Source organism: Mastigoproctus giganteus, chromosome 1 (genome assembly GCF_048544385.1).
Source record: "Mastigoproctus giganteus isolate SK-2022 chromosome 1, ASM4854438v1, whole genome shotgun sequence".
NCBI classification, from domain to species: Eukaryota; Metazoa; Arthropoda; class Arachnida; order Uropygi; family Thelyphonidae; genus Mastigoproctus; species Mastigoproctus giganteus.
This window is the reverse complement of record NC_143575.1, coordinates 86,604,581-86,632,492: the sequence shown is the minus strand read 5'-3', so window position 1 is coordinate 86,632,492 and position 27,912 is coordinate 86,604,581. Positions and strand designations below refer to the sequence as shown.

At 39.4% G+C, this 27,912-nt stretch overlaps 1 protein-coding gene across 1 annotated transcript in view; it reads left to right on the top strand.

Moving 5' to 3' along the window:
* Positions 1 to 27,912, top strand: part of LOC150090969 (uncharacterized) — a 206,047-nt gene that overhangs the window by 150,777 nt on the left and 27,358 nt on the right. The window contains exons 17-18 of the mRNA XM_090378931.1: positions 7,483 to 7,570; positions 19,937 to 20,025. Coding sequence (XP_090235057.1) covers positions 7,483 to 7,570; positions 19,937 to 20,025 — 177 coding nt within the window. The remainder of the gene's footprint in view (positions 1 to 7,482; positions 7,571 to 19,936; positions 20,026 to 27,912) is intronic.

Sequence of the window (27,912 nt, the reverse complement as noted above, 5' to 3'; positions counted from 1 at the left end):
ACTCGTCATTATGGCTAAGAGTTTGCTTACTTCCTTTGCTGCCTCCTTTAATATATAACTGGATAGATCCCATCCACCCCAGGTGTCTTCCTTATGTTTATCTTCAACAATTTCTCCTCCACTTTGCTTTGAGTTATTACAAAATCATTTAGCTCACTGCCAGAGTTTAATACACCTCTGGCATTACCCTCCGTGATTAATTCCTCACGTGTAAATATAGATGCAAAATACTCATTCAATTTGTTTTCGACCTGAGCAGGATCATCAACAGTTGAACCATCAATATCAAGTGGACCAATCTGATTCATCCCCTTCCTTCTAGAGTTTACTTAAGTACAAGTCTTTGTTGTTTTTCTTAGCATCCTTTGCCACAGATTTCTCGTAATCTGCCTTCAGTTGCCTAATCTCCTTTGTGACTTGATTACAGGCTAGCTTATATCTTCAGTAGGCTTCTGTGTCACCTGATAATTTATATGCATCCCATACATTTTTCTTCTCTGCCACGAGCCTCATTAGTTCAACTGACATCCATTTATGCCTAAACTTTGAAAAATGTTTTTTAATCATTATGAAAAGCCTAGTAGCTTCCACTATTGGTTCCTTGAATGCATCCCACTTAGAATTTGCTGTTGGTAACATCATCAGGTGGTCCCACTGTACAGAATTTAAAAACTGTCTGAGACCACTGTAGTTACCTTTACGGAAGCAAAAACCCTTCCCTTTACCCCTGATGGTAATTATATCTTTAAGTAAATCCCGCATCACTACAATGTGATCACTGCCACCTTGTGATTCCTTTATCTGCAAATTCTTTATACACGAATAATCACTACTGATAACCAGATCAAGAGTATTACCCTGTCTGGTTGCCTCTCGAACATGCTGCTGCAGAAAGCAGTCATCCAATAAATCCACAAAAGTCTTGCTAGTATGCGAGTAACCAACCCACAAGTTCCAGTCAATATCTGGAAAGTTAAATTCCCCCATTATAACTCAATCTGATTTAGTGGCCCATTCTATTTCTCTGTACAGTTGTTCATTGTACTCATTAGAGTCATTAGGCCTATAACACACTCCTACTCTCATTTTTATTTTCCCAGTGCTTGTCTCACCAACCTGACTCAACATTGCCCTGTCCATCTATGTCAACTGGATGCACTTCCTTAGATTTTATGTTTTTCTTAATTAACAGCATAACCTTCCTCCCTTCCTATCCTGTCTACCCTTTCAATACATATTATACTCCCCAAAATTCGAATTCTGCACTGCTTATATCTGTGCAAAACCATGTCTCTATCACAACAATATCTGCCTTTGATGTCTTGGCCAGCACTTCAAATTCATCAAATTTATTTACTATACTTCTAGAATTGGTGTACAAGAAAGTATACATGCACCTATTCTTATTCTTCATTATCTACAAAATAATGCTGGTGATGCATATTTGTGATGCACCAAAATTCATTCATTAAAAACGATTCAGTGGAATTAACATATTTGCATAGATTTAGTTATTTCAAGTATTATTTAAATAAGAAATATCAGTTTATTATTCGTAAATTGGATACAATATTACCAACTAACACAGACCACAGGGGTGTACACTGATGACTAAATTTTACATAAATAAGGAATAATGGTAAATTCAATACAGAAGATAAAGAATGAGATATAACTTAAACGATGCTGCCTTTGCAAAAATTTGCTAATTCAGAGTTTGGTTGTTTACTAATATGATGCATTTGCACTAACTTGATTCTTAGTCTAATTCTCTTGCAGCCTGAGGCATAAGACCTTAATGCTTCTTAAGCTTTTATTGCTCTTCTTAATCTTTTATAATCTTGTTGATTGCTGTCTTTTACTTTATGGGACTTAGAAGTGCATGTTAGAATTATTATCTATATTGTATTATTATTATTTATTTTTTTATGATGCTTGTTATAGTTTGTACATTAATTTTGAAAGTTGTGTGATGTGTAAGACTAAGATGCATTAAGGGCTTATGCCTCCGGCTGCAAGAGAATTATTAGTCTTAATTCATCTTATACACCCTCAGGCATCTCTCATATTGTGGAGTTATAATTCATAACCATTTTGCCATCATTACATCACTAGGGTACCTACCCACCCACCGAAGAAGGGCCAAATAGCCCTGAAACGGCACCAGGGGGAGCCTGATGATGTCCAGAGTTTCCAAAAATAGGTAACAACGGTCTTCCCCACTGGGGAAGTGTTGCCTATTCGAGGAGTTTATGAGTTTTTGTGTGGTGTGAGTTGAAGGAGTTACTGTCCCTTTTTCATTCTTCTACACCGTTTCTTTTTCTCTTCCACTCCTACTATTACTTTTCCCTCTACCTTTTTGCTTTTCTAAGTCTAATAGGGACAAGTGGATAGTCGAGTTATTATCCTACACATATACAAAATAGCCCTGAAATGGTGCCATCTGGGTGGTGGTATCTGCTGAGAATAAGTAACAACAGTCTTCTCCTTTGGTGAAGCATTACTTCGAAGAAGTGCAGTATCATGGCAACTCGTTGTGAAGGTATTCACAATATGAGATATAACTTAAACTTTGCCGCTTTGCAAAAATTTGCTAATTCAGAGTTTGGCTGTGAACTAATATGATGCATTTGCACTAACTTGTACGAAGATTAAGAAGAGCAGTAAAGTACTAATATTAGGTATTCAAGATAAGGTTAATGATATTATACCTATAATTCTTGTCAGTTACATACAAAGCTAAGTCGATTTCATGTTTATTTATTAATTTAGTGGAAAGATAAGGAAAGAACGTATCCAGAGAATAAATTCTAGTACATAATAGAATTAACTTAGGTTTTGCTCTTGCATTTCTTGGGGAGAGGGATGTGGCATGCTATCTTGTTCCACAAAGAAGCGGTACTATTTTAAGCTGTATAATTTAAAAAACAAATTCAATACTCTGACTTCAATTATCTTAACATGAAAATAATTTTTGCTTGCCAATCCAGTAGTTAGTAGCTTGATAACTGAATGCTCTCTGGATGGATAATTATGGTTAACATATGGCACTCTATCAAAAGTTTGTCTTGCCATCATTACATTACTAGGGTACCTACTCACCCACCGAAAAAAGTTATAATATTTTTGAGGAGACAATTACAAGTTTACAGTAATCTAGTACCTGTCCGTAGCCAAGTGGTCAGGAGCGGGAGTGCAGTAGCACACGCTCTTTGAGTAGACCGAGGTTCAAGCCCCTGACTGCTGAATACGGTCGATCTGCCAACCCGCACTGGACCAGCGTGGCAGATTATGGTCCATTTCCCTCAGCATGAATTGTTGAGGAGGCTTCCATCCTGCAGTGGGTTGATAATGGCTGCACTTTACTTTTAGTACCTGTTGTAGAAAATTAGTATCAATATAAAATGGCTAATCATTGCAAATAGCACAGCTGTTGTTGTTTTTGTTATTTAGTTTTTAGGAGCATTAGCAACTAAGGCCATATTGCTCCCGGGCTATGCGGTGGTCATTTCCTGACCTTTCTGCATCCTCCATATTTGGTGGTCACGGGTTCGAAACCCCCCCGGTCTAATCAAGAAGCGTGTGCTACGCACTGCTGCTCCTGCCCACCTGGCTACGGAGGCGCCTATAACATAGCATTTTTATTAATTTGTCTGATGCATATCAAATGCACGATACTCATTCTTAAGAGGCTAAGGTTGTAGTTCCCCCCTCCCTAACAAAAAAAAAGCCACTAGAAGCCAGTACTACATAATGAAACAAGTTGGGTGGATGTGGGAAGGTTAGTTAAAGTAAAACATTTTGTTGTGTTTGGTGTGGCCACCACAGCTAATGGAGCTTACAGTCTTATTGTAATAATTTTATTACAGCTGCTTTTGTATTTTTTATTTATATTGTTCTTGTCAACACTGACTAGATCTGGTCAGTGTCAACAAGAGTAGTGTTTGTATTTTGCTTAACAACCTCCAAAAAAATGACCATTATAGTTCATGCATTTTTTGTTGAAGTGTACATGGTGATTATTGCAATGTGCATACTCATGTCCATATGTGTTACCCCAACACCAGAACTAACCCTTTAAAAGGTATGTAAATATGTTTTTATTAGAGAAATTTTGATTAATTAAGATTTATCATTTATCTTATAATTTCCATGTGTGGTTTTTAAATAGAATTATAATAGAGTCTAAGGTATTGATTCTAATAACAACCCTTAATTACTGTCTTTGCAGCCACTGAAGAAGTGGTAAGAAAATACTCCAAAATTCTTGATGTCATTATGTACAAATTTCCAATTCATAAATAAACATAATGATACCATCATAGGTTTTGGGTGCTTTATTATCTTCAAGCAATGTAGTAGAGTCTCAATTATCTGGTTAGCAGATTAGTAGAGGTCTCTACAGCCCACAAATCTAAATTAGTATAAATTGGATAACAAGAAGAAATTATGGATTTCCTTACAGGTGTTGTTTGTTTACATTCTATAATGTTCCTGAAGACAAGACACTTGAATTTTTCAATAATCTCATCACCCACCTAAATTCACCAATCCTTTGGTTTTACTACAGTACAGTTAACTTTAGCATTCTTCTCCAAGTTTTTATTATTATTTTCTTATTTGAATCTGTATATGTCCAAAAGAATGTTCTTTGCATTGAACAAATACTTCAGCTCATCGATAAACATTAAAAAAAAATGCTGAAGTGTCAGCATTTTTTTCAATTTTTTTACCTGACTATGGAACAACAAGGAAATACTTTTCTCATTGTCAAGATGATGCTTTGAAATTTATATAGTACCATTTGCAGACCAAGGGAGAAAGTAAAACTTCATTGTTGCTTAAAAAATATGTTAAATTTTATGTCAAATCTTCTGATACTATAGCTTTTATATATATGAATACAGTATGTTTTTGACACATTTATGAGTTTTTCTTTCATTTATTTTCCAACCACCTCAGTTAATCAGGATGCCATCTTCTGATACAAATGAACCAAATAATTTGAAAATAAGGTTTTTTGCATTTTATAATGATATTGTAATTTTTCCTTTGCATTGTATGACAATGTATTAATTTATTTTTATTTTTTATTAATTTGGAAGAACTGTTCTGAATGTCATTCTGGCAGAAAAGTTAGCTATATTAAAGATTTTTGAATTCTGATTCTTAAAAAGTGGTAGGTATATAACAATAGCTATAGTTACGCTGGTTATTTTTATTTTTAATTTAGATAAAGAATTTTTGTAGATTACTACTTAATATACGTAAAACCATTATTTCATTCGAATCTTGCAGCCATTGTTTTTGTATAGAGTGGTAGGGAATTCAAATTTTCAATTGTGTTAACTAGGTAGCTCTAACGTATAATTATATAGCATAATATACATCACTGTTTCTATTAGATAGCTTAGTATTGACATTTAATTAATTAAATTTATTGATCTTATTAATTTAAAATATCATGCTCCAGACTAGAGCAGCAAAGCAACGGGCACAAAGTGGTAGGAGTGCTGTGACTCGGAGGAGAACTGAGGGGGGGGGGGGGTGATTCTCCAACGCATCACAGCCTAAAAAAATGTGCAACTTGTGAAATGTTTGCCGAACTCTCTGGAACAGAACATGATATTGCCATGAGGGATGTCTCTGTGTGTGTGCGATGTCAGGCGACAACTCAGCATTGTTATGGGCCTATATGGGAGCTTGAAGGACAGGGTGAATGCCCTCGAAGGATTTAAATTGAGGGGCCCATCAAGCTCTCGGCTGCCCACATCAACACCAGAGCTTGCACTTGGTCATCGTGCGACATAGCAGCAACCCCCAAGGCAGAATGCGCTGGTCCCACAGGAACTAGTAGTTGTATAAAATAATTTTGTTTTCATATATTTTGGATTTCAGGAAAGCTTTTGACACTGTTGCGCATGGAAGACTATTGTACAAATTGGAGCAGAATGGTGTTAAGGGTAAGTTGCTACAATGGATAAAAGGATGGTTAAGTGGGAGAAGACAGAGGGTGGTAATCAATGGGTGCTGCTCTTCGTGGACTAATGTTATTAGTGGAGTCCCACAGGGTTCGGTGTTGGGTCCACTGTTGTTTTGTATATTTATCAATGATATTGATGGAGGTATATCAGGCTTAGTGTCGAAGTTTACAGATGATACAAAGGTTGGCAGGGTTGTTAATGACAGTAATGGCAATGTGCTACTGCAACAGGATCTAGATAATTTGGGCAGATGGGCTGAGAAGTGGCAACTGAAGTAGCCTTGACAAATTCAAAGTACTGCATATGGGTAAAGTAACCCGAGAGAAAAGTACCAGCTGTGTGGTACTGCACTTAAGGTGGTAGAAAATGAAAAAGACCTGGGGGTAATTGTGCAGTCAGGTATGAAGTTTTCTGAGCAATGCAGAAAGGCTGCCAGGGCAGGTCATGGAGTTTTGTCAGTGATATATAGGAATTTTGCTAGCAGGGAAAAGGAGGTGATTGTCCCTCTGTATAAGGCAATGGTCAGGCCACGCCTTGAGCACTATGTACAGGTCTGGAGGCCTCATTTTAGGAAGGATGTCGATTTGCTTGAACGTGTACAGAGAAGGGCAACAAGATTGGTGAGGGGAGTGAAGGGATCCTCTTACCAAGAGAGGCTTAAGTTCTGCAAATTGCAGTGGCTGGAGACTAGGCACCTGCACAGTGATCTCATTGAGGTGTATAAGGCCTTGAATGGGTTGAGCACGCTGAATTCTGATGGGATCCTTCCGCTTGTTCAGATTACGAAAATAAGGGGGCATAAATTCAAATTAAGAAAAGACAGATGTAGAATAGATGTGCAGAAATTTGCCTTTAGCCAGCGGGTGGTTAATTGCTGGAACAAACTTCCATCTGTTGTGGAAGTTGATAGGTTGAATAATAAATTTAAGGAGGAACTGGACAGGCATTTGGAGGGAATGGTGTGATTTTTTTTTTTTTTTTTTTTTGGCTGATGCTGCATAAGCTCATACACTTGCTTTCTTGCATCACATGCCACTACTACTACTACTACTACTAATGTATAACCAAGCACAATCATCTAAACCTATATACTTGGTATATGCCATACCATGTGTTAAAAATGAGCAGAGCTGCATAAACGATAGCTTTAAAACTGATATTGATAAATTTGGTAGGTCCCTATATGAAAAACATAGCACAAACTTAAACTGAAATCTGGAAAAAATGGAAACCTGAAATCTGGAAAAAATGAAAAAAAAATGTCATAACACTGTAAAAGACACAATTTATAGAAATCTTCATGAAAACCTGAAGAGTTAATAAGTTGTTATTTGGGTGTTTAACAACATAAAAGCTGCTTAGGCTATCATATATAATCAATTTATATGCAAAGATAATTACAAATTATATTAGATGATAAAAAATATATATATTTATCAATTTCTATAATATAGGTTTATTATCAAGTTATTATTAACCATTGTATTTTACTTTTAAGCCTTTGCATTATCATGGACGCAGTGGAGCATTTTCGTCATTTTACAATACACTGATTCTAGAGACTCTGCTTAAAAGTCAGAAAAACGGTAATTATTAATCGTATATCTATTTATCTTCTTTTTTTTTTTCTATAAAAAAAACTCCAATGCCATCTTATGGACTCTAGAGGTGAGGCAGAAGTTCTTTATTTATTTATTTTTATTATTATTATTTTTTTGTTATAAGTTGCTTATTTTATTCTCTGATGTACAAGTTTGTGCAATAGCATCATGTTAGTGTGCAGCAAACTCTAAAATAGCTGAGAATAGTATCATTTTAGGTGTATCTCATTATTGTGAATACCCTCACAATGAGTTGCCATGACATTGCACTACCTTGAATAAGTAACGCTTTCACCAATGAAGAAGACTATTGTTACTTATTTTCAGCAGATCCACCACGGCACCATTTCAAAGATATTTGGCCTATCTTTGGTAAGCAGGTGGTGATGCAATCGTTTGTTTGTTTGTTTGGTTTTTTTTTAGGAGCATTAGCAACTAAGGCCATATTGCTCCGAGATATGCGTGGTCATTCCCTGACCTTTCTGCATCCTCCGTATTTGGTGGTGACGGGCTCGAACCCTGGTCTAATCAAGAAGTGTGTGTGCTACGCACTGCTGCTCCTTCCCAACTGGCTACGGAGGCGCCGGTGATGCAATCATGGCAATTCAGTTATGAAGTATAACTCCACAATATGAGGCATCTCTCATATTGTGGAGTTATATTTCATAACTGAATTGTCATCATTGCATCACCAGGATACCCACCCACTGAAGATAGGCCAAATAGCCTTGGGCAACTTGTGCCCACCTGATCACAGCCTTGGGTACATTTTATCTAGTATCCCTATATTATAGGCCAGCGGAGGTGGTAACCTTTGCCACCCAATACCTTCAGATGCTTTTAAATGCTCTCCCAAACCAGAAAATTCTCATCGGAGTTGATGTAAACTGCTGATCTCCGTCCTGCAACAGCACCACCCCTGATCGTCACAGCACAAGAAATGGACAAATCCTCAAGGAGTATCTAGAAAGCTCAACTCTTGTCCCACTCAATAGACCATATCAACTTCCAGCATTCTGCAACACCCTATGGGAAGCAATTATCAACATCACATTGGCAACTAACAACCTTGCTGGATATATCACGAATTAGGAGGTCAAGGACCCTGGATGACGTCCAACCACAGGGTGATTGCCTTTCAAATCCTTCAAACTACAAACAGACAACCGGTTATCAAGCACACCCTCAACAGTTTCGTGCTCCAAAACGCAAACTGGGACTTATTTGCAGGCTTCTATCAACAACATCAAACCAACTCCTACTTCAGGATCTGCAGCAGAAGAACCCCAACAACTTACAAAGAGAAGCCACAAGACAAATTACAACTGCAGCAGAAGCAGCCATAAAAAGAAAGATGCCAGCACCAAAAGCAGTCCCTTGGTGGACCCAGAAATTCAGAGCCTGCGCAGGAAAGTGATTGTGAGGCTGTAACAATTCCAGCGAGCCTGGTGGAGGTGGCAGAGCTGAGGGAAAGATATAAGAAAGCCAGAAACCACTCTACAGGGCTTATAAAGAAGAGCAAAACGAAGGCCTGGGAGCAATGGATACCCTATCTCAGTAGTGATCAGTGTTGATAAAAGAAGTAGATATCATAAAGCTTAATGGAAAAACGCTTTGCTTGAAGTATTTTTCCATTTAGCTATTGTTAATTGTTTATGAGTACCTAAATATTCCCCCTTATATTCCTTCCCTTCTTTGTCATTGCCTAGATCATACCTGATAACAGTATTCCAAAGTAGATTATGAAATGTGATTCCTTGATAAAGAAGTTAGTATAAGGCATTGGACGTGCCTGCTATAGAACATATATTTCTATAACTTAGAAGAAGAAGAAGAAGAAGAATTCTTTATTATATACAGAAAGCACATTGCTGTATACAACTCCCTTCACGGCTACAAGCCAGGGGTTTACATAAAAGAAATCATATAATACAATAAACACAAAAAAAAAAAAAAAAAAAGAGCATTATGACTCCTGAAAAGTTTGTACACTGTGATGATGGATTCAGGGCAGTGATGAATAGGTCTCCGGGAGCAGGGTCTACTGTCCTCTAACGTGGTCCTGGGAAGGAAGTCGACCGAGTACTTTCTGCCTATATTCCTTGTCGACTGCGAATTTGTAGAGGTCGCCGTCCAAGGACTGTATGTCTTGCAGCATTTGCACGGGTAGGAACCGCTCAGTTAGCTTTAACCGGTTTGGAATGGCCTGTAGGATTGGATTAGCCCTAAGGCTTGGGACCGGGATCCTCCATCCACAGTTAGCCCAGAAATCTGGCACTGAAATAATGCCGACCATCATTTTGATGGCAAAGACGAGTCTTCTCTCGTGAATGATGGCAGGAAGACGTCTCATGTTGAGAGCTGCCGCCATCTGGGTGGTCCTTGGTGTAGAGGGAAGCCGAAATTTCCATATGGCCCACTTCAGTAGCCAAAATTCCCCCGCGAAAATCCGTCTAAGATGGGTCGTAGCAGTTGAGGTCCAGACTTCGGCGCCATACAATATTACCGGATAAACACATGTCGTAATATATCTGCACACCACAGCCTGGTCATGGACGTGCATTAGTTGTTGTTTAATCATCCACCGGAGTCGACAGAACTTTATTTGCAAGTTGTCTATGTGCGGTACAAAGGAGAGCTTTTGATCAAAAATAACGCCCAGATCTGTATGTTGTTGGACGGCAGAAATCGCGCATCCTCTTAAAATGGGTTGTACTATTGTTGGGCTCCGTTTGAGAGAGAAAGTCAACTGTTTTGACTTCTCAGGATTGATTTGAAGTCCGAAACCGGAGAGGAAGGCCTCAAGGTTCTGGATTTTCTGAAGGATTAAGGTATTGATGTATTCAGCAGTGTCTCCAGGGTTGATAGGAGTAAACAGTTTTATGTCATCGGCAAAGGTGAGGATGTCAGTTCGGCCTATCACAAATGGCACGAGAATAGCTGAGAACAAGATTCCGGACAGGACCCCGCCTTGTGGAACTCCAGCTGTAATAGTCCTGGTATAGCGCAGATTGCCATCGCGAACAATAATGGTCCTGTTCTCGAGCATTTTCTGAATAAACCAGAGCACGTCTCCACCAATGAGGTAATACTCACGTAGTAACCTTGCCAATGCGTGAACGGATACGGAATCAAATGCTGCCTGGACGTCGATATACGTAACGGTGATTTCCGAACGGTGCTCAAATGCCTCGAGGATCTTGGTAGTGGTGGTGACTAGATTTGTAGCGGTGGATCTTGACCGGGTAGCATAGTGGATCTGCGGTAGCTGTTGTGGAATAATTTGGATGGTTAATGTTCTTAGAAGAGCTTTTTCAAAGAGCTTTAATAGGCATGATGCAGAGGAAATTGGACGGAAGTGACTGGGCTGAGAAGCAGAGCGTGTTTTCGGCAGCGGTCTTACTAGATAGACATGCCACGTAGGCGGGAAGAAGTTTTGATTAAGGATCTTGTTAAATAAGGACAGGATTGGATCAACAACAAATGTACTGAGGCATTTCAGCATAAACTGAGGAATTCCGTCGGCACCTGATGCGGCCGTAGGTGCTAAGCTATTCATTACGTCGATCAGCTGGTCTCTGGTGAGGTGAACTGAATTTAAAGGGTCTATCGAAATCGGATTGATTGGGAATTCCATTGGTGTAGTGGATTCTGGCTGAGCAGCGAACCTAGTTATATGGTCGAGCCAGCTCCTCATATTGAGTGAGTCAATGGCATCCTCTGATTGGATTCTATGGAAGGGCTTCCCCTTATTTATGGTATCCTCTAGGTGAAGTTTTATTGCCTTCCTCTTGTTCCGAATAAAAAGCGCCCTAGCTCGGGAATAGGCAGTTCTGTCCGAAGGTGAGCCGGAGTTTTTCCACTTTTTGTGCAAATTCTGTTTAACGTGGAAACTTTCAGAGACTTCTGGGTTCCACCAGGCCTTTGAATGCTCTGTGATGGTTAGTTTCTTCGTTGCAGCATAAAGAGAAACAGTGGCTATCCATCTTGTCATCAAGTCAATCCCGAGTTCGGGATCACATTCCTCAAGGACAACCCATGGGATTGCTTGAGCCGCATAGACACACTTTTCAGGATTAAGGTATTTGGGCGCTGTAATTGTTTTGGTTGTGACTTTCCTTCTTCCAGAAATGATGGGCATTTCTATTTGCACAGAGAGAATGATGGGGTTGTGATCAGACTGTATGTTGCTTGTAGGATTTTGATTAGCCACACAATTTGCTGACACGAACGCAAGGTCTAATGTGCTTTCGCCCCTCGTGGGTGGTGTGCTAACCAGTTTGAGACCTAATATACCTAGATGCTGATTCAGTCTCCTCCTGAGGTTTCCCTGAGTATTCGGGAGATTGAAATCCCCACACACGACGTGTTTCAGTGATGAATGGAGATGGTTAAGCAACCAATTGAGGAGTTCATCAACTACTTGTGCGTCTGGAACCGGTGGGATATACACTGCGACAATGTCGAGAGAATTGTTCTGGCTGTTATTGTTTTTAGGTTTTAGCGTAACTAGAACTGCCTCGAAAGAGTCGGACTGGCTCGATACTGAGTGGAGGATAGAGAATACTTGCTCCTTGAAGAAAATCGCAACTCCTCCTCCCCTCCGGTTTTCTCTTGACGTGCACACCATCTGATACCTTGCAGGCCAAGTAGAGGAAAGTGTTTCTTCATTGGGGTCAAGCCAGGTTTCTGCGAAGCAAACCACATCCATTGTACTGGACAACAAGAGCTCCTCAACTTCATTCAGTTTATTCCTCATGGATCGCACATTTTGGAAAAGGAGTTGGAATGAAGCTGTTCTCTTTACCGTGGCGAGGGATGTACGCGGTCTGATCCGTCTGTGATGCGTCGCTGGTCTTCGAGATGTTGAGACCATGACAGGGATCGCAAAATTCGAGGAGAGAGATGATAAAGATTTTGGGTAATTTTCAATCTCATCATTTTCAGTGACCGCTGGGAGCCCCCTTTCCGTGGGTATGTTAAGGGCGAAGTGTGGATTTACCTTGTTTTTCCTACGGCTATTCGCATGCAGAGCAGTTGGGCTTTCAGTGGAGAATGCAGATACATTGTATAGTCAGAGTCTGGACTGTTCTGGGCACATCTCAGGAGCGTTTATGGATATCGCTTCTTTTCTACTTCGTGCTTCATAAAATGGTCTGATGATGGTGCCGAGGGGCCATTTGGTGCACGTTCCGATCCTTTCAAACTGACTTCGATCACAATAGATGCGAAAAGAAGCATATGCTGTGCTTCGAGTGTTCAGTCTCTGAATCTTTAAATCTAATTGTAATTCCTCAATCAGTACATCTGTGACGAGTTGTGCTGAAGTGTCTGGGGCCAACCGTGAGACAAACAAACTGCTGGGGGGGAGTCTGGGTGAAGAACCATCCCGTTTGAAAGGCCGAAGCTTCGAGGCTAGTGCGGTGCCCGTCCAGGTCGTTTTCTTCCTGTTCAAACGTTTTCCACTGGCCGTCTTGCACTTGGTTGTCTGGTTATTTCCCGGTTCGGCACCCATCACTCGGCTGGTCGCAGTGGTTCGGTCTTGTTTAGGCCCAGCTGACGAGTGGTTTCCTAGGTTGAGTTCATGGGCGTTTAATGTGGCATTTTTATTTATGTACTGATCGTAGCTAACTTCGTCGGGTAGCACACCACCTATTATTTCCTGGGGCAGGTTTAGCTTGAGCGCGTTTAGATATGATTTATTTCTCTCGGAAGAGTGTTCAATGAAATCTTCTGTTTCTCTATTGCGTTCATAGCGAGTAATGGGCGGCGTGTTCACGACTGATTGTTCTAGTCGGTTATCAGCTTTAACGCGAGAGCTAGTCGTCGAGAAGGATGCACGGTCAACACAACCTTTTCCGAATTGAGAAGATAAGGTATCCCGATTTCTGCAAGCTGGTTTTGGGGTTTGAGGACCCCGCAGAGACGATTGATATGCGGATCTCTCCAATAGCACAATATTACTCTTCATGTCCATCATTTGGTTTTTCAACAGGCTCATTTCCTTTCTAATATCCTCATTCTGTGCACGAAGTTCTCGATTTATAGTGAGTAGAGCAGATAAACATTCAAAAATTTTTGGGAATTTCTCCTCTAAATTGTGCATATACTCTTCAGCCTGCATAGCAACAGGGTAAACAAATTGTGTAAAAGCTTCCGCTATTATGCTGCTGAGGCTATTGGTGAGGTTGTTGAGATTTGGGGCGTACGAATGTTCACTCACGGAGCTGCGACGACTGGCCGTTTGGCAATTGTCAGACGAAATACTACAACACGAATTGTTTTCATTAATTGTACCGGGCTGCGTTTGTGAACTCTCAGCGTTTCTGTTAACATCGTTTGGTGGGTCATGTGCCCGGTCTCGCTCATATTCCTTAGGATGTGTAACTTCTTCATCAACATTGCTTACTTTATCCTCCATGTCATTGGTTTGCATATCTGTGCAGCAGTAAGGGGTTACGGAATTGCCCTCTTTCAAAGTATGAAGTACTTCTGCAGATGCATTTATTTCTTTTCATGGAGGGGGGGGTATCACCTTTCCTAATCGCCGTTGCCGTGGTGCCTATTTGTTTACTCTTTAGACAACATTTCCCCAAGAACCCTTTCCTTTTGCTCAGTGACAAGCGAGAGAGGCTTGAATACCCCGAGCATAACAGGCATATTCTGTGCTTTGACTTGCTACAGATTAAGGTTTCGTCTGCCGAGGTGTGGCAAAGGTCGCATGTCCCGGCAGTTATTGCGAGTGCTGTGTTCTTAGTCAGAGTCATTATTGCCGTTAGCCAGCGGCTTTGTATTTTTGCTGAATTAACAGATTAGAGTTCCAAGAGGTGGGGCAGCGGCCGTTTTCGACTCCTGAGGCTATCCACTCAATTAGCTCTCTTCATGGAGATTAACAATCACCTTGAAACGAGGTCAGGCGGTATTATGGCCCACGTCCACAGTTCAATTACTAAAAATAAAATATTAATAAATAATTACCTGATTAACACACAGGTCAAAGATGAATGTCACCATGTACCTGGTATCCTAAGGATCATGTAGATATTACACATGGAACAGTTCATAGGGAATATCATTCACTATTAAACGTACACACGGAGCACATAAAATTTGCGTCCGCACCGACGCTCGTCACCGTTTGTCTTCTAGGTACACAAACAAAAAATTTGTGGTAATATGGTAATGCGTTTTTCCCGTTTGCTCCAGGATAGCTTTGCCGATATATTAAAAAAGAAGTAGCTTTATAAGAGATACCATTTGGTCAAAATTAAGAATGATAATTAAGAAATTAAGTTACATTGCGATTTGCTGTGAAATTTTTTCTCTCCAAATAGCCACTATTATACCATGTAAGTTTTTAAAGGTTAGTTTATTTTGCTTTATTGAATAAATGTACTATACAATTATTTATTTTAAAAAATCCCATTTCACCTATCCTTCCCCTTTAATAGTTTGTGTAGTTCTTCCTTGAATTAATTCAAATTAACCACTTCCACAAAAATGGATGGAAGCTTGTTCCAACAATCAACCACCCATTGGCTGAAGGCAAACTTCTGCACATCTGTTCTGCAACTATCCTTCCTCAGTTTAAATTTATGTCCCCTCATGTGCACAGTCTGAGCAAGAGGAAGAACCCTATCAGCATTGAGTTTTCTCAAGCCATCCACAACCTGAAGCACCTCAATCGGATCACCTGGCAGGTGCCTAGTCTCCTGACACTGTGATTTGCAGAAAGGGATGTTTGTACCTTTCTTGGTAAGAGCACCTCTTTGTTCTCCTCACCAAGTAGTATCATAGTATCCAATTAGATTGGTCAGACAACATCTCCTCTTAACAAACCCAGGCTATGAATGAATTATAATTCACTCCTGTGTAGATGGTCCTGCATTACTTCGTAAACCAGTGACTCCACTATTTTCCCTGGAACAGAAGTTAAGCTAACATGTCTGTAATTACTCATGTCACTCTTTGATCCTCCTTTGTGAATTGGAGATATATTCATCTCCAGTTCATAGAGACCTCCCTTAAATCCAAAGTTGCCTTCATATTTAACCCCAGGGGCTCACATCTGGTGAGTATGGGTTTGGCACACCTAGGGTTTTGAGCTGGATTTCATCATACCTTCTTTTTCTTGGTGATACTCACTATCTCTCTCATTCAGAAAATTTTTACATAAGCCTCAGTCTTCCTTGCACCATATGGCTAATAATAATAATAATAATTATTATTATTATTATTATGGCTAAGGGTTTACTTATCTCCTTTGCTGCCTTCTTTAAAATAATTGGATGGATACCATCACTCGAGGTGCCATTTTTTATGTTTAACTTAAAATTTCTCTTCCACTTTCCTCTTAGTTATCACAAAATCATTTAACTCCGTTAGAGTTTGATAAACTTTTGGCATCCCCCTTCCTAAAGAATTCCTCATATGTGAATGTAAATGCAAAATGCCTACTCAGACTGTCAGCAACCTAAGCAAGATCATTAATAGTAAAACCATTGATATCAAATGGATTGATGTGATTCTGCCCTTTCTTTTTACTCTTAATATAAGTAAAGAAGTCTTTACTGCTTTTCTTGGCATTCTTTGCCAGCGACTTCTCTTAATCTTCCTTGGCTTGCCTCACCTCCTTTGTGACTTTATTGGACTAGTTTATATCTATCATAGGCTTCTATATCACTTGATAATTTATATGCATTTTTAGAGATTATGTTTTTTGAAGTCTTCTTCTGCTGTCTCTTAAAGGATTTTGATTGAATTCTGTACCTTGTTTTCTGTTTATAGAATTGGCCCAGAACATATTTATAAAGACTAACTCTAAATTTTCTTCTAATATACTGTTGTTCAGGTGAAAGGGCTGTAGGGTTACTAAATTCCAAATATCTCCATGCTGGAATGCATGGAAGGTAGTGTCTGATTTGTTTATTCTTTAATATAGGACATCTTTTTTTATGTTCTTTTAGTCTGGAACTGAGACATCTGTAAGATTTTTGTATGCACAAAGGATGATCATTTAATTCACAGGCTGGTGCAAGATCTTATCTTAATTGTCATCATCTGAATCCTTTGTGGATTTCTCCTCCTCTCCCTTGAATTTTACACACCTTCACCACCATCGTACCTACACATTAAATGCTTATTGCAAGTCATTTTTCGAAAGACTGAGAAGTGCTTTCATTGTGGCTCTGCAAGAATTGTTGTCAGACCCAAAACACTTGCTTTTCGGCGCTTTCTTCAGACATGGAAACAGGTCTGTAGAAGTCACACAGGGCTAAGTCTAGTGAATAAAGGAGATGTGGCAGAACTTGGCACCTATGGCAGTGATCATTGGCTGTAAAATATTAGCCATACAGGGACTGGCATTGTCTTGATGGAGAAACTACTTCACACCGGAAAGTTTGCCGTGCTATTCATATGTCCCATGAATAGCACAGCGAAGTTTGACTCTGAGAACCTCAGAGTAGGCTTCCTTATTCATAGTTGTTTCACAAGGCACAAAATATGTAACAAGAATGCCTTTTATGTCAAAAAATACAAGAACTGTTTGTTTGTCAGCTGAACAACAAGCTTAAAATTTCTTAGGTCTTGGTGAATCAGAATGCTTCCTCATTCGACTGTTGTTTTGTCTCTAGGTCATAGTGAAAAATCCAAGTTTCATCACAAGTCACTATTTGATTTAAGATATTTTGGCCCTGTGTTTCAAAATGATCAAGCATTTATTTGCACAAGTATTAGTATTGGTAATGGCCACATGGTGCAAGGAAGCCTATGGCTTATGTTACACCAGCCAAAAAAAAAAAAAAAAAATTAATAATAAAAAAATAAAATAATAAGAATAAAAACAAATTAATAAGAAAATAAGAAGAAAAAATTTTAAAAATAATAATAATAATAAAAATGAATAAGAGAAAAGGAAATGGACAACCTGTGCATTTCCCTCCTCCCTTAGGTATATCCAGCTGACCTTTGAATCTCCCCAGACTGTCAGCCTCTACCACCCATGTAGAATCATTTGTAACCATGAAAATTTCATCCTTATTCATTTTGTGTATGCCTCTCAGAGCCTTAAACACCTCAATCAAGTCCCCTCTATGGTGCCTAGTTTCCAAGACATATTCGAAGTCTTTCCTCATATGGACGCCCTTTTGCCGATCTCACCAGGCGAGTTACCCATCTTTAGACCCTTTCAAGAAGAACAATGTCTTTCTTTAAATGCGGTCTCCATACTTGAACACAGTATTCCAAGTGTGGTCGGCGCCTCCATAGCCAGGTGGGAAGGAGCCGCAGTGCGTAGCACATGCTTCTTGATTAGACCGGGGTTCGAGCCCATCACCACCAAATACGGAGGATGTGGAAAGGTCAGGGAATGACCACCGCAACCGCATATCCAAGAGCAATATGGCCTTAGTTGCTAATGCTCCTAAAAACCAAATAACAACAACAACAACCAAGTGTGGTCTAACAATAGCCTTATATAATGGGATTATGACGTCCTTATCTCTACTAGCGATTGTTCAATAAATCATTGATAGGACACCATGGGCCCTCCTTGCAACCAGTCTACAGTGCTCGGAGAACTTCATATCTGACCATATTGTAATACCCAAGTCCCTTTCCTCCACTACCAGCTTTAGTTCAACTCTGCCAAGTGTATAAGTTATTTTGGGATTACTGTTCCCCAGGTCCAATACCTTACACTTTGCTGGATTGAAGTATAGCTGCCATTTTTCTGACCATCTCTGAAGTCTATCTAGGTCGTTCTGAAGAAGCTCTGCATGGCAGCAATCATTAACTACTCTACAAGTCTACTCTTTGCTGCCAACCCGCAATGGACCAGCGTGGCAGATTATGGTCCATTTCCCTCAACATGAATCATTGAGGAGGCTTCCATCCTGCAGTGGGTTGATAATAGCTGCAGTTAACCCCAGGGGCTCATATTTGGTGAGTATGGGATTGGCACACCCAGGGTCCTGAACTGGATATCATCATTATTCTCTTTCTTGGTGATTCCCCTTCTACTTCTGACTCTCTCTCTCAGGGTAATTCAGAATTTTTTTTTTGGCTGGTGCAGCATAAGTCTCAGGCTTCCTTGCACCATATAGCTAATAATAATAATAAATAATAGTTTAAGTCTACTCTTTGCTGTTTTGTTCTGGAGTCAAATTGTGTGAAATCCAGCAGCACAGATTTGCAACATTTTCAAGTGATCTTTCACAATATTGTGAGCATTACTGTATGAAATGGACATTCTAACAGCTAATTCATGGAGTGTGATTCGCCTGTCTTCATCCAAGATTTTTTTGCGATTTGCTCAGGAGTTGTTGAAGAGCAAGGCTGACCAGGTCTTGGGTCATCTGCAACAGACTCACCCACCGAAAAAAGTTATATTTGTGGAGACAATTACAGGTTTACAGTAATCTAGTACCTGTTATAGAAAATTAGTATCAATATATATTGGCTAATCATTACAAATAGAATAGCTGTTGTTGTTGTTGTTGTTGTTGTTATTTGGTTTTTAGGGGCTTTAGCAACTAAGGCCATATTGCTCCGGGGATATGCGGTGGTCATTTCCTGACCTTTCTGCATCCTCCATATTTGATGGTCATGGGTTCAAACCCCAGTCTAATCAAGAAGCGTGTGCTACGCACTGCTGCTCCTACCCACCTGGCTATGGAGGCGCCAGTTAAGAAGTAGAACCAGGAGTAAACTTAATGATTTCTTTTTCTAGATTTTAACAAATAGTTCTGATAGCTGAGGGAGCATGAAATTGAACGCAATCTGTAAGTAGTGTAACCTTGTCTACCCGTAGTGCATTTCATATTTTCCAGTTTAACTTGAAAAGATAGCCTTAATTTCACTTTGGACTTTTATAGTTTAGTATATGTTTTTCCTCATGATACCATGATTCAAACCCCCTTGAATATGAATGAAATCATTGTAATCTTGTTGGGCAAACTATAACTGACTCAACTTATTATTAAACATGCCAGCCAGATGTACAGTTAATGCAAGTATCATCATGAGTCTCCCAAAGTGTGGCTTAGGCTTATGTCTGAAGTGCACAAGGAAATAGATTAAGGGGTAGTCATAATATATAACATAATAAAAACTGAAGCAAGCTTACTGAAATACAGCACAGTGTAAGGTATTGCTATATGCAACTCTGTGTCTCTGTATACAGGACATTTACAATCATTTACACTATTTACTATTTCTGTATTTCATTTGAGCAGACCCTGTAAACTTCTTTTTGTATATATAATAATCAAAAAATAAATAAATTAAAATGTATTGCTTCATTTCTGTTTAAGTAATTTCTTTGTATTCAAATATTTTATTGATAAACAGAAGCAAATGATGCTGTATATAGTGCCTTTGGATGGTTACTTTCAAATTGTCAAGATGTAGAAAGTGCTGACATACCAGCACTGCTTTCAGTAAGTAAAATATTAATTAACTTCCACTTGATAAATATGACTTGTATGTATTATACCATGTAAATTGCTTTGTAATAATACTTGCAATAAAAGTAATTACTCTGTTATCCACCTATAAATCTATATATGTTAAGCCGTCCTTTTTTTTTTTTCACATCATCAGCAAATCTATTAGAATGAGGATTCTGCTCATTCTAATGCTTCTATTAGAATGAGCAGAAGCCTGAAAAACAAGATGCATGGTATTTCAGAGACTGCTGGGAGCCATTGCGGTACAAGTAAACACATGGGTTGTGTTAGGGTAGCTAAGAATAGAAACAGGTGCAGGTATACTTGTGTGTACACCAATGCTAGGAGTTTAGTAAATAAATTTGATGAATTTGAGGTATTGCTCAAAACATCAAAGGCAGATATCTTTGGGATATCAGAGACGTGGTGTCACACAGATATAAGGGATGCAGAACTGCAATTTGGGGAGTACAACGTCTACAGAAAGGATAGACAGGATAGGAAGGGGGGAGGGGTTATGCTATTAGTTAAGAAACACATAAAAACCAAGGAAGTGAAGCCAGTCGACATCGCTGGACAGTGCAGTGTTGAGTCAGTTTGGTGTGACATAAGCATTGGGAGATCAAAATTGAGAGTAGGAGTGTGCTATAGGCCTAATGACTCTGATGAGTATAATAAGGAACTGTACAGGGAAATAGAGTGGGCCAGTAAATCAGAGAGTCTTATAATGGGAGATTTTAATTTCCCAGATATTGACTGGAATTTGGGGGCTGGTTACTCACGCACTAGCAGGGCTTTTGTGGATTTATTGGATGATTGTTTTCTACATCAGCATGTTCGGGAGGCAACTAGAGGGAGTAATACTCTTGATTTGATTATCAGCAGTGATTCTTCATGCATTAAGAATCTGCAGATAAATGAACCACTAGGTGGCAGTGATCACAGTGTGCTGAAGTGGGATTTACTCAAAGAGGTAACTACCATTAGGGGTAAAGGGAAGGGTTATTGCTTCCGTAAAGGCGACTACGATGGACTGAGACAGTATTTAAATTCTATACAGTGGGACCAACTGATGATGTTACCAACAGCAAATTCAAAATGGGAAGCATTCAAAGAACTTATCTTGGAAGCTACTAGGCTTTACATACCAACTAAGAAATATTGTTCAAGGTTTAGGCCAAAATGGATGTCAAATGAACTAATGAGGCATATGGCAGAGAAGAAAAATGCATGTGATACTTACAAATTAACGCATGACACAGAAGCCTATGATAGATACAAGTTGATATGCAACCAAGTTACAAAGGAGATTAGGCAGGCGAAGGCAGATTACGAGAAATCCTTGGCAAGGGATGCAAAGAAAAACAGCAAAGAGTTCTTTACTTATGTAAACTCTAGAAGGAAGGGGATGAATCAGATTGGTCCACTTGATATTGATGGGTCAACTGTTGATGATCCTGCTCGGGTAGCTAACAAACTAAATGAATAGCATTAGCATTAGTAGAGGCATTTGATGCAAGAAAGCAAGCTTATGCAGCATCAGCCAAAAAAAAAAAAAAAAAACCCACTTCCACTTCACCCCTCTGTTCGTTCAAAATACCTGTCCAGCTGAGCCTTAAACTTATTTAGGCTATCAACCTCCACCACAAGGGATGGCAGTCTGTTCCACCAACCAACCACCCGCTGGCTAAAGGCAAATTTCCGCATGTCTATCCTACATCTGTCTTTCCTCAATTTAAATTTATGCCCTCTCATGTGATTTTTCTGAGCTAGAGGAAGAATCCCATCAGCATTGAGCATGCTTAAACCATTCAAGGCTTTATACACCTCTATCAGATCACCTCGCTGGTGCCTAGTCTCCAGACACTGTAATTTGCAAAACTTAAGCCTTTCTTCGTAAGAGCACCCCTTTGTTCCATTCACTAATCTTGTTGCCCTTCTCTGTACTCGTTCCAGCAGCTCTACATCCTTCTTGAAATGAGGCCTCCAGACCTGTATACAGTACTCTAGGTGTGGCCTGACCATTGCCTTATACAATGGAATAATCACCTCCTTATCCCTGCTGGAAAAATTCCTGTATATCATTGACAATACTCCATGAGCTACTCTTGCAGCCCGTCTGCACTGCTCAGAGAACTTCATATCTGCCTGCACAATCACCCCCAAGTCCCTTTCATTCTCTACCACTGTCAGTGTAGTACCACAGAGTTGATACGTTGCTCTGGGGTTGCTGTTTCCCATGTGTAGTACTTTACATTTGTCAATGTTAAACTTCATTTGCCACCTCTCAGCCGATCTGCTCAACCTTTCCAGATCCTGTTGCAGCAGCATAGTGTCAGTAGTGTCCTTGACAACCCTGCCAACCTTTGTATCATCTGCAAACTTGGACATTAAGCTTGATATACCATCATCAATATCATTTATAAATACAGAAAACAATAATGGACCCAACACTGAGCCCTCAGGGACTCCACTAATAACATTAGTCCACGATGAGCAGTGTCCATTGATTACCACTCTCTGTCTTCTCCCCCTCAACCACCCCTTTATCCATAGCAGCAATTTGCCTCCAATGTCACACTGCTCCAATTTGTGTAGCAGTCTTCCATGTGCAACAGTATCAAAAGCCTTTCTAAGATCCAAGTATATAATATCAAAGTTATTCCCTGCATCCAGTTCTTTTGTGACTGCATCATAGTATCCAATCAAGTTGGTCAGGCAAGACTTCCCCTTAACAAAACCATGCTGTGTCTGAGCTATAACTGAAGTCTTGTCTAAATGATCCTGCAGTGCTTCTTTAACCAGTGCCTCCATTAATTTTCCTGGAACAGAAGTTACGCTCACAGGTCTATAATTACTTGTGTCAGCCTTTGATCCTCCTTTGTGAATTGGGGTCACATTTGCACATTTCCAGTCTATGGGTACCTCCCCTGAGTCCAAGGAAGCTCTCATAATTATGGCTAAGGGTTTGCTTACTTCCTTTGCTGCCTCCTTTAATATAACTGGATAGATCCCATCCATCCCGGGTGCCTTTCTTGTGTTTATCTTCAACAGTTTCTCCTCCACTTTACTCCCAGTTATTTCAAGATTCTGTAGCTTACTGCTAGAGTTGAATACACCTCTGGCATTCCCCTTGCTGAATAACTCCTCATGTGTGAATGTCAATGCAAAATATTCATTTAGTTTGTTTTGCATCGACATTCACACATGAGGAGTTATTCAGCAAGGGGAATGCCAGAGGTGTATTCAACTCTAGCAGTAAGCTACAGGATCTTGAAATAACTGGGAGTAAAGTGGAGGAGAAACTGTTGAAGATAAACACAAGAAAGGCACCCGGGGTGGATGGGATCTATCCAGTTATATTAAAGGAGGCAGCAAAGGAAGTAAGCAAACCCTTAGCCATAATTATGAGAGCTTCCTTGGACTCAGGGGAGGTACCCATAGACTGGAAATGTGCAAATGTGACCCCAATTCACAAAGGAGGATCAAAGGCTGACACAAGTAATTATAGACCTGTGAGCTTAACTTCTGTTCCAGGAAAATTAATGGAGGCACTGGTTAAAGAAGCACTGCAGGATCATTTAGACAAGACTTCAGTTATAGCTCAGACACAGCATGGTTTTGTTAAGGGGAAGTCTTGCCTGACCAACTTGATTGGATACTATGATGCAGTCACAAAAGAACTGGATGCAGGGAATAACTTTGATATTATATACTTGGATCTTAGAAAGGCTTTTGATACTGTTGCACATGGAAGACTGCTACACGAATTGGAGCAGTGTGACATTGGAGGCAAATTGCTGCTATGGATAAAGGGGTGGTTGAGGGGGAGAAGACAGAGAGTGGTAATCAATGGACACTGCTCATCGTGGACTAATGTTATTAGTGGAGTCCCTCAGGGCTCAGTGTTGGGTCCATTATTGTTTTCTGTATTTATAAATGATATTGATGATGGTATATCAAGCTTAATGTCCAAGTTTGCAGATGATACAAAGGTAGGCAGGGTTGTCAAGGACACTACTGACACTGTGCTGCTGCAACAGGATCTGGAAAGGTTGAGCAGATGGGCTGAGAGGTGGCAAATGAAGTTTAACATTGACAAATGTAAAGTACTACACATGGGAAACAGCAACCCCAGAGCAACGTATCAACTCTGTGGTACTACACTGACAGTGGTAGAGAATGAAAGGGACTTGGGGGTGGTTGTGAAGGCAGATATGAAGTTCTCTGAGCTGTGCAGACGGGCTGCAAGAGTAGCTCATGGAGTATTGTCCATGAGCTACTCTTGATATACAGGAATTTTTCCAGCAGGGATAAGGAGGTGATTATTCCATTGTATAAGGCAATGGTCAGGCCACACCTAGAGTACTGTATACAGGTCTGGAGGCCTCATTTCAAGAAGGATGTAGAGCTGCTGGAACGAGTACAGAGAAGAGCAACAAGATTAGTGAATGGAACAAAGGGGTACTCTTACGAAGAAAGGCTTAAGTTTTGCAAATTACAGTGTCTGGAGACTAGGCACCAGCGAGGTGATCTGATAGAAGTGTATAAAGCCTTGAATGGTTTAAGCATGCTCAATGCTGATGGGATTCTCCCTCTAGGTCAGAAAAATCACCTGAGAGGGCATAAATTCAAATTGAGGAAAGACAGATGTAGGATAGACGTGCGGAAATTTGCCTTTAGCCAGCGGGCGGTTGGTTGGTGGAACAGACTTCCATCCCTTGTGGTGGAGGTTGATAGCCTAAATAAGTTTAAGGCTCAGCTGGACAGGTATTTTGAACGAACAGAGGGGTGAAGCGGAAGTGGGTTTTTTTTTTTTTTTTTTTTTCTGGCTGATGCTGCATAAGCTTGCTTTCTTGCATCAAATGTCTCTACTAATGCTAATGCTAACCCGTCCTTTTTTTTTTTTTCACATCATCAGCAAACATTAATATTTTGATGGCACCGCTTTCTCTACAAAGTGTGGCAGGTCACTGACAAAAATCATGAAAAAAGAGACCCAAGATCTGATCTTTGTGGAACTCCTTTAACAGGACGAACTTTGTTGAGATCTCCTGTCCAATGATTATCCGTGTTTGTAATAGGAGATAGAGCTCATCAATCAGAATAGTAGAGGATTTTTCACAGTGTGTAGTTTAGTTGGAGAACAGTACATGAGCACTTCTTTATTCAAAGGCCCAGGCAAACTCAATCTTACAAAATCAACTAAGAACGTTAGCAAAATTAAAACAGGTCAGTATTTATTGAAGACAAGTTATAATGAATAGTAGCTTCTCTATTAGTTGCAACACAATTTCATATGCTGTGATGCAATTGTTAAGAAATGCTCTTCTATATATACCACATTCTGTCAATTGAAAAATTAGTGAAATACAGACATCCCTCCCTTTCTATCATCAGAATTGGGGTAGAGGCCCTCTTGATAGGAAAAAATTGTAAACAGCAAATATTTTGAATAATGAGAAAGACGAGTTTATGTTTCTGGTGAGTTATAAAATACAGACATAATTTTTAAGCAATAAAAATAGAAAAAAAAATTAGGAATGTATGTTATAAGTATATAAATAGCATACATTGGTATTGGTATTGTCATTTCTGGCACAAGGGCTACTAAATACCATACATCTTTAACCTATTAATCATCCAGAGAAGACAATGAATAGTGACCTAACCTGTTGAAAAATGATAGATGTGATTAACTGTTGGAAAAGATAGATGTGATTAGCTGTTGGAAAAGATAGAGGAAGTTGATACAGTGATCATAGAAATCAGCTGCAAGAATTTTGCAACTGAAGGATGCTGTTTTTATTTTTAATTTATTTTATAAGGGTTCTTTAAAAGGTAATATTGTAGTTTAATTTTTTTTTTTTTTTAATTTTTCTTTTCATGGTCAGATTTCATTCCATCTACTATCACTAACCTCAGAAGTTTTGGCATCAATTTCACAGATAATTTTTAAAATCTCTGCTTTTTTATCATCTTCCTTTTTCTGAAGTTTAATTGATCATCCCTTGATGTACCACAAACACCTCATCCTCTTCCCATTAGAAAATCCTTGAAATTCGGTGACACTTTGTGGTCACAGATTCTTATTGCAGCATTTCATCATTGTTTACTTTGGATTCATTCTGGGATGCCTTAATGCCTGTTATGGTGTCAGAATGCTAAAATCATTCCAACAATTCCAAGCAGTTATGTACAATTTTTTCCAAGCAAAAAGATCAGTTCCACTGTTTCTACACTCTGATTGGATATCTAGTTTCAGTGATATTTTAATAATTAAAATGAAAGCTAAAATCATCTAATTCTTTCTTGAGTAAGTTGCCCTAACCTTTCTTGAGTGGGCCCCCTGTAACTCAGTTTCTGATAGGGATCTTTCTGGAGTGTTTCTTTATGATTTGAAGTTCAGTAAAAATGAAAAAATTGTACATAAATACGTTTAAATATTAATTTCTTCTTATTTTGACTTGATTGCCTGGAATTACAGCAAAATTATTGTCAAAAATCAAACCAGAGTTTTTTTGAAAAATTGAAAAAAAATAAATAATAATAATTAATTTGGTTAGAAATTAAACTTGCATTTATTTTTATTTATTTATTTATTTTTATTTTGAAGCAGTCATAACAGGAGAGATTGCTTCTACAGGGATGGGATACACTTAAATAGAAAGGGTGCAAGAATTTTTGCTGATGCTGTCGAGGCAGTGTTAGGTGGGTCGGAAAACTGCTAGTTGGGGGGGATACAAGGACTAATAGATTAACAGTAGCCACTGGCAGAGGTGGAAGTGATTCTTGCACTGCTTCTATTCAAATGAGCAGAAGTCTGAAAAACAAGATGCAGGATATTTCAGAGACTACTGGTAGTCATTGCGTTACAAGTAAACACATGGGTTGTGTTAGGGTAGCTAAGAATAGAAACAGGTGCATGTATACCTGCGTGTACACCAATGCTAGGAGTTTGGTAAATAAATTTGATGAATTTGAGGTATTGCTCAAAACATCAAAGGCAGATATTGTTGGGATATCAGAGACGTGGTGTCACACAGATATAAGTAATGCGGAACTGGAATTTGGGGAATACAATGTATATAGAAAGGATAGACAGGACAGGAGGGGAGGAGGGGTTATGCTATTAATTAAGAAACACATAAAGTCAAAGGAAGTGAAGCCAGTTGACATCGATGGACAGGGCAGTGTCGAGTCAGTTGGTGTGACATAAGCATAGGGAAATCAAAATTGAGAGTAGGAGTGTGCTATAGGCCTAATGACTCTGATGAGTATAATAATATATTGTACAGGGAAATAGTGGGCCAGTAAATCTGAGAGTCTTATAATGGGGGATTTTAATTTCCCAGATATTGACTGGAATTTGTGGGTTGGTCACTCGCACACTAGCAAGGCTTTTGTGGATTTATTGGATGATTGTTTTCTACATCAGCATGTTCGTGAGGCAACAAGAGGGAGCAATACTCTTGATCTGATTATCAGTAGTGATTCTTCATGCATTAAGAACCTGCAGATAAATGAACCACTAGGTGGCAGTGATCACAGTGTGTTGAAGTGGGATTTACTCAAGGAGGTAACTACCATCAGAGGTAAAGGGAAGGGTTTTTGTTTTCGTAAAGGCGACTATGATGGTCTGAGACAGTATTTAAATTCTATACAGTGGGACCAACTGATGATGTTACCAACAGCAAACTCAAAATGGGAAGCATTCAAGGAACTAATCTTGGTGGCTACCAGGCTTTACATACCAACTAAGAAATATTGTTCAAGGTTTAGGCCTAAATGGTTGTCAGATGGACTAATGAGACATGTGGCAGAGAAGAAAAATGCATGGGATACATACAAATTAATGGGTGACATGGAAGCCTATGA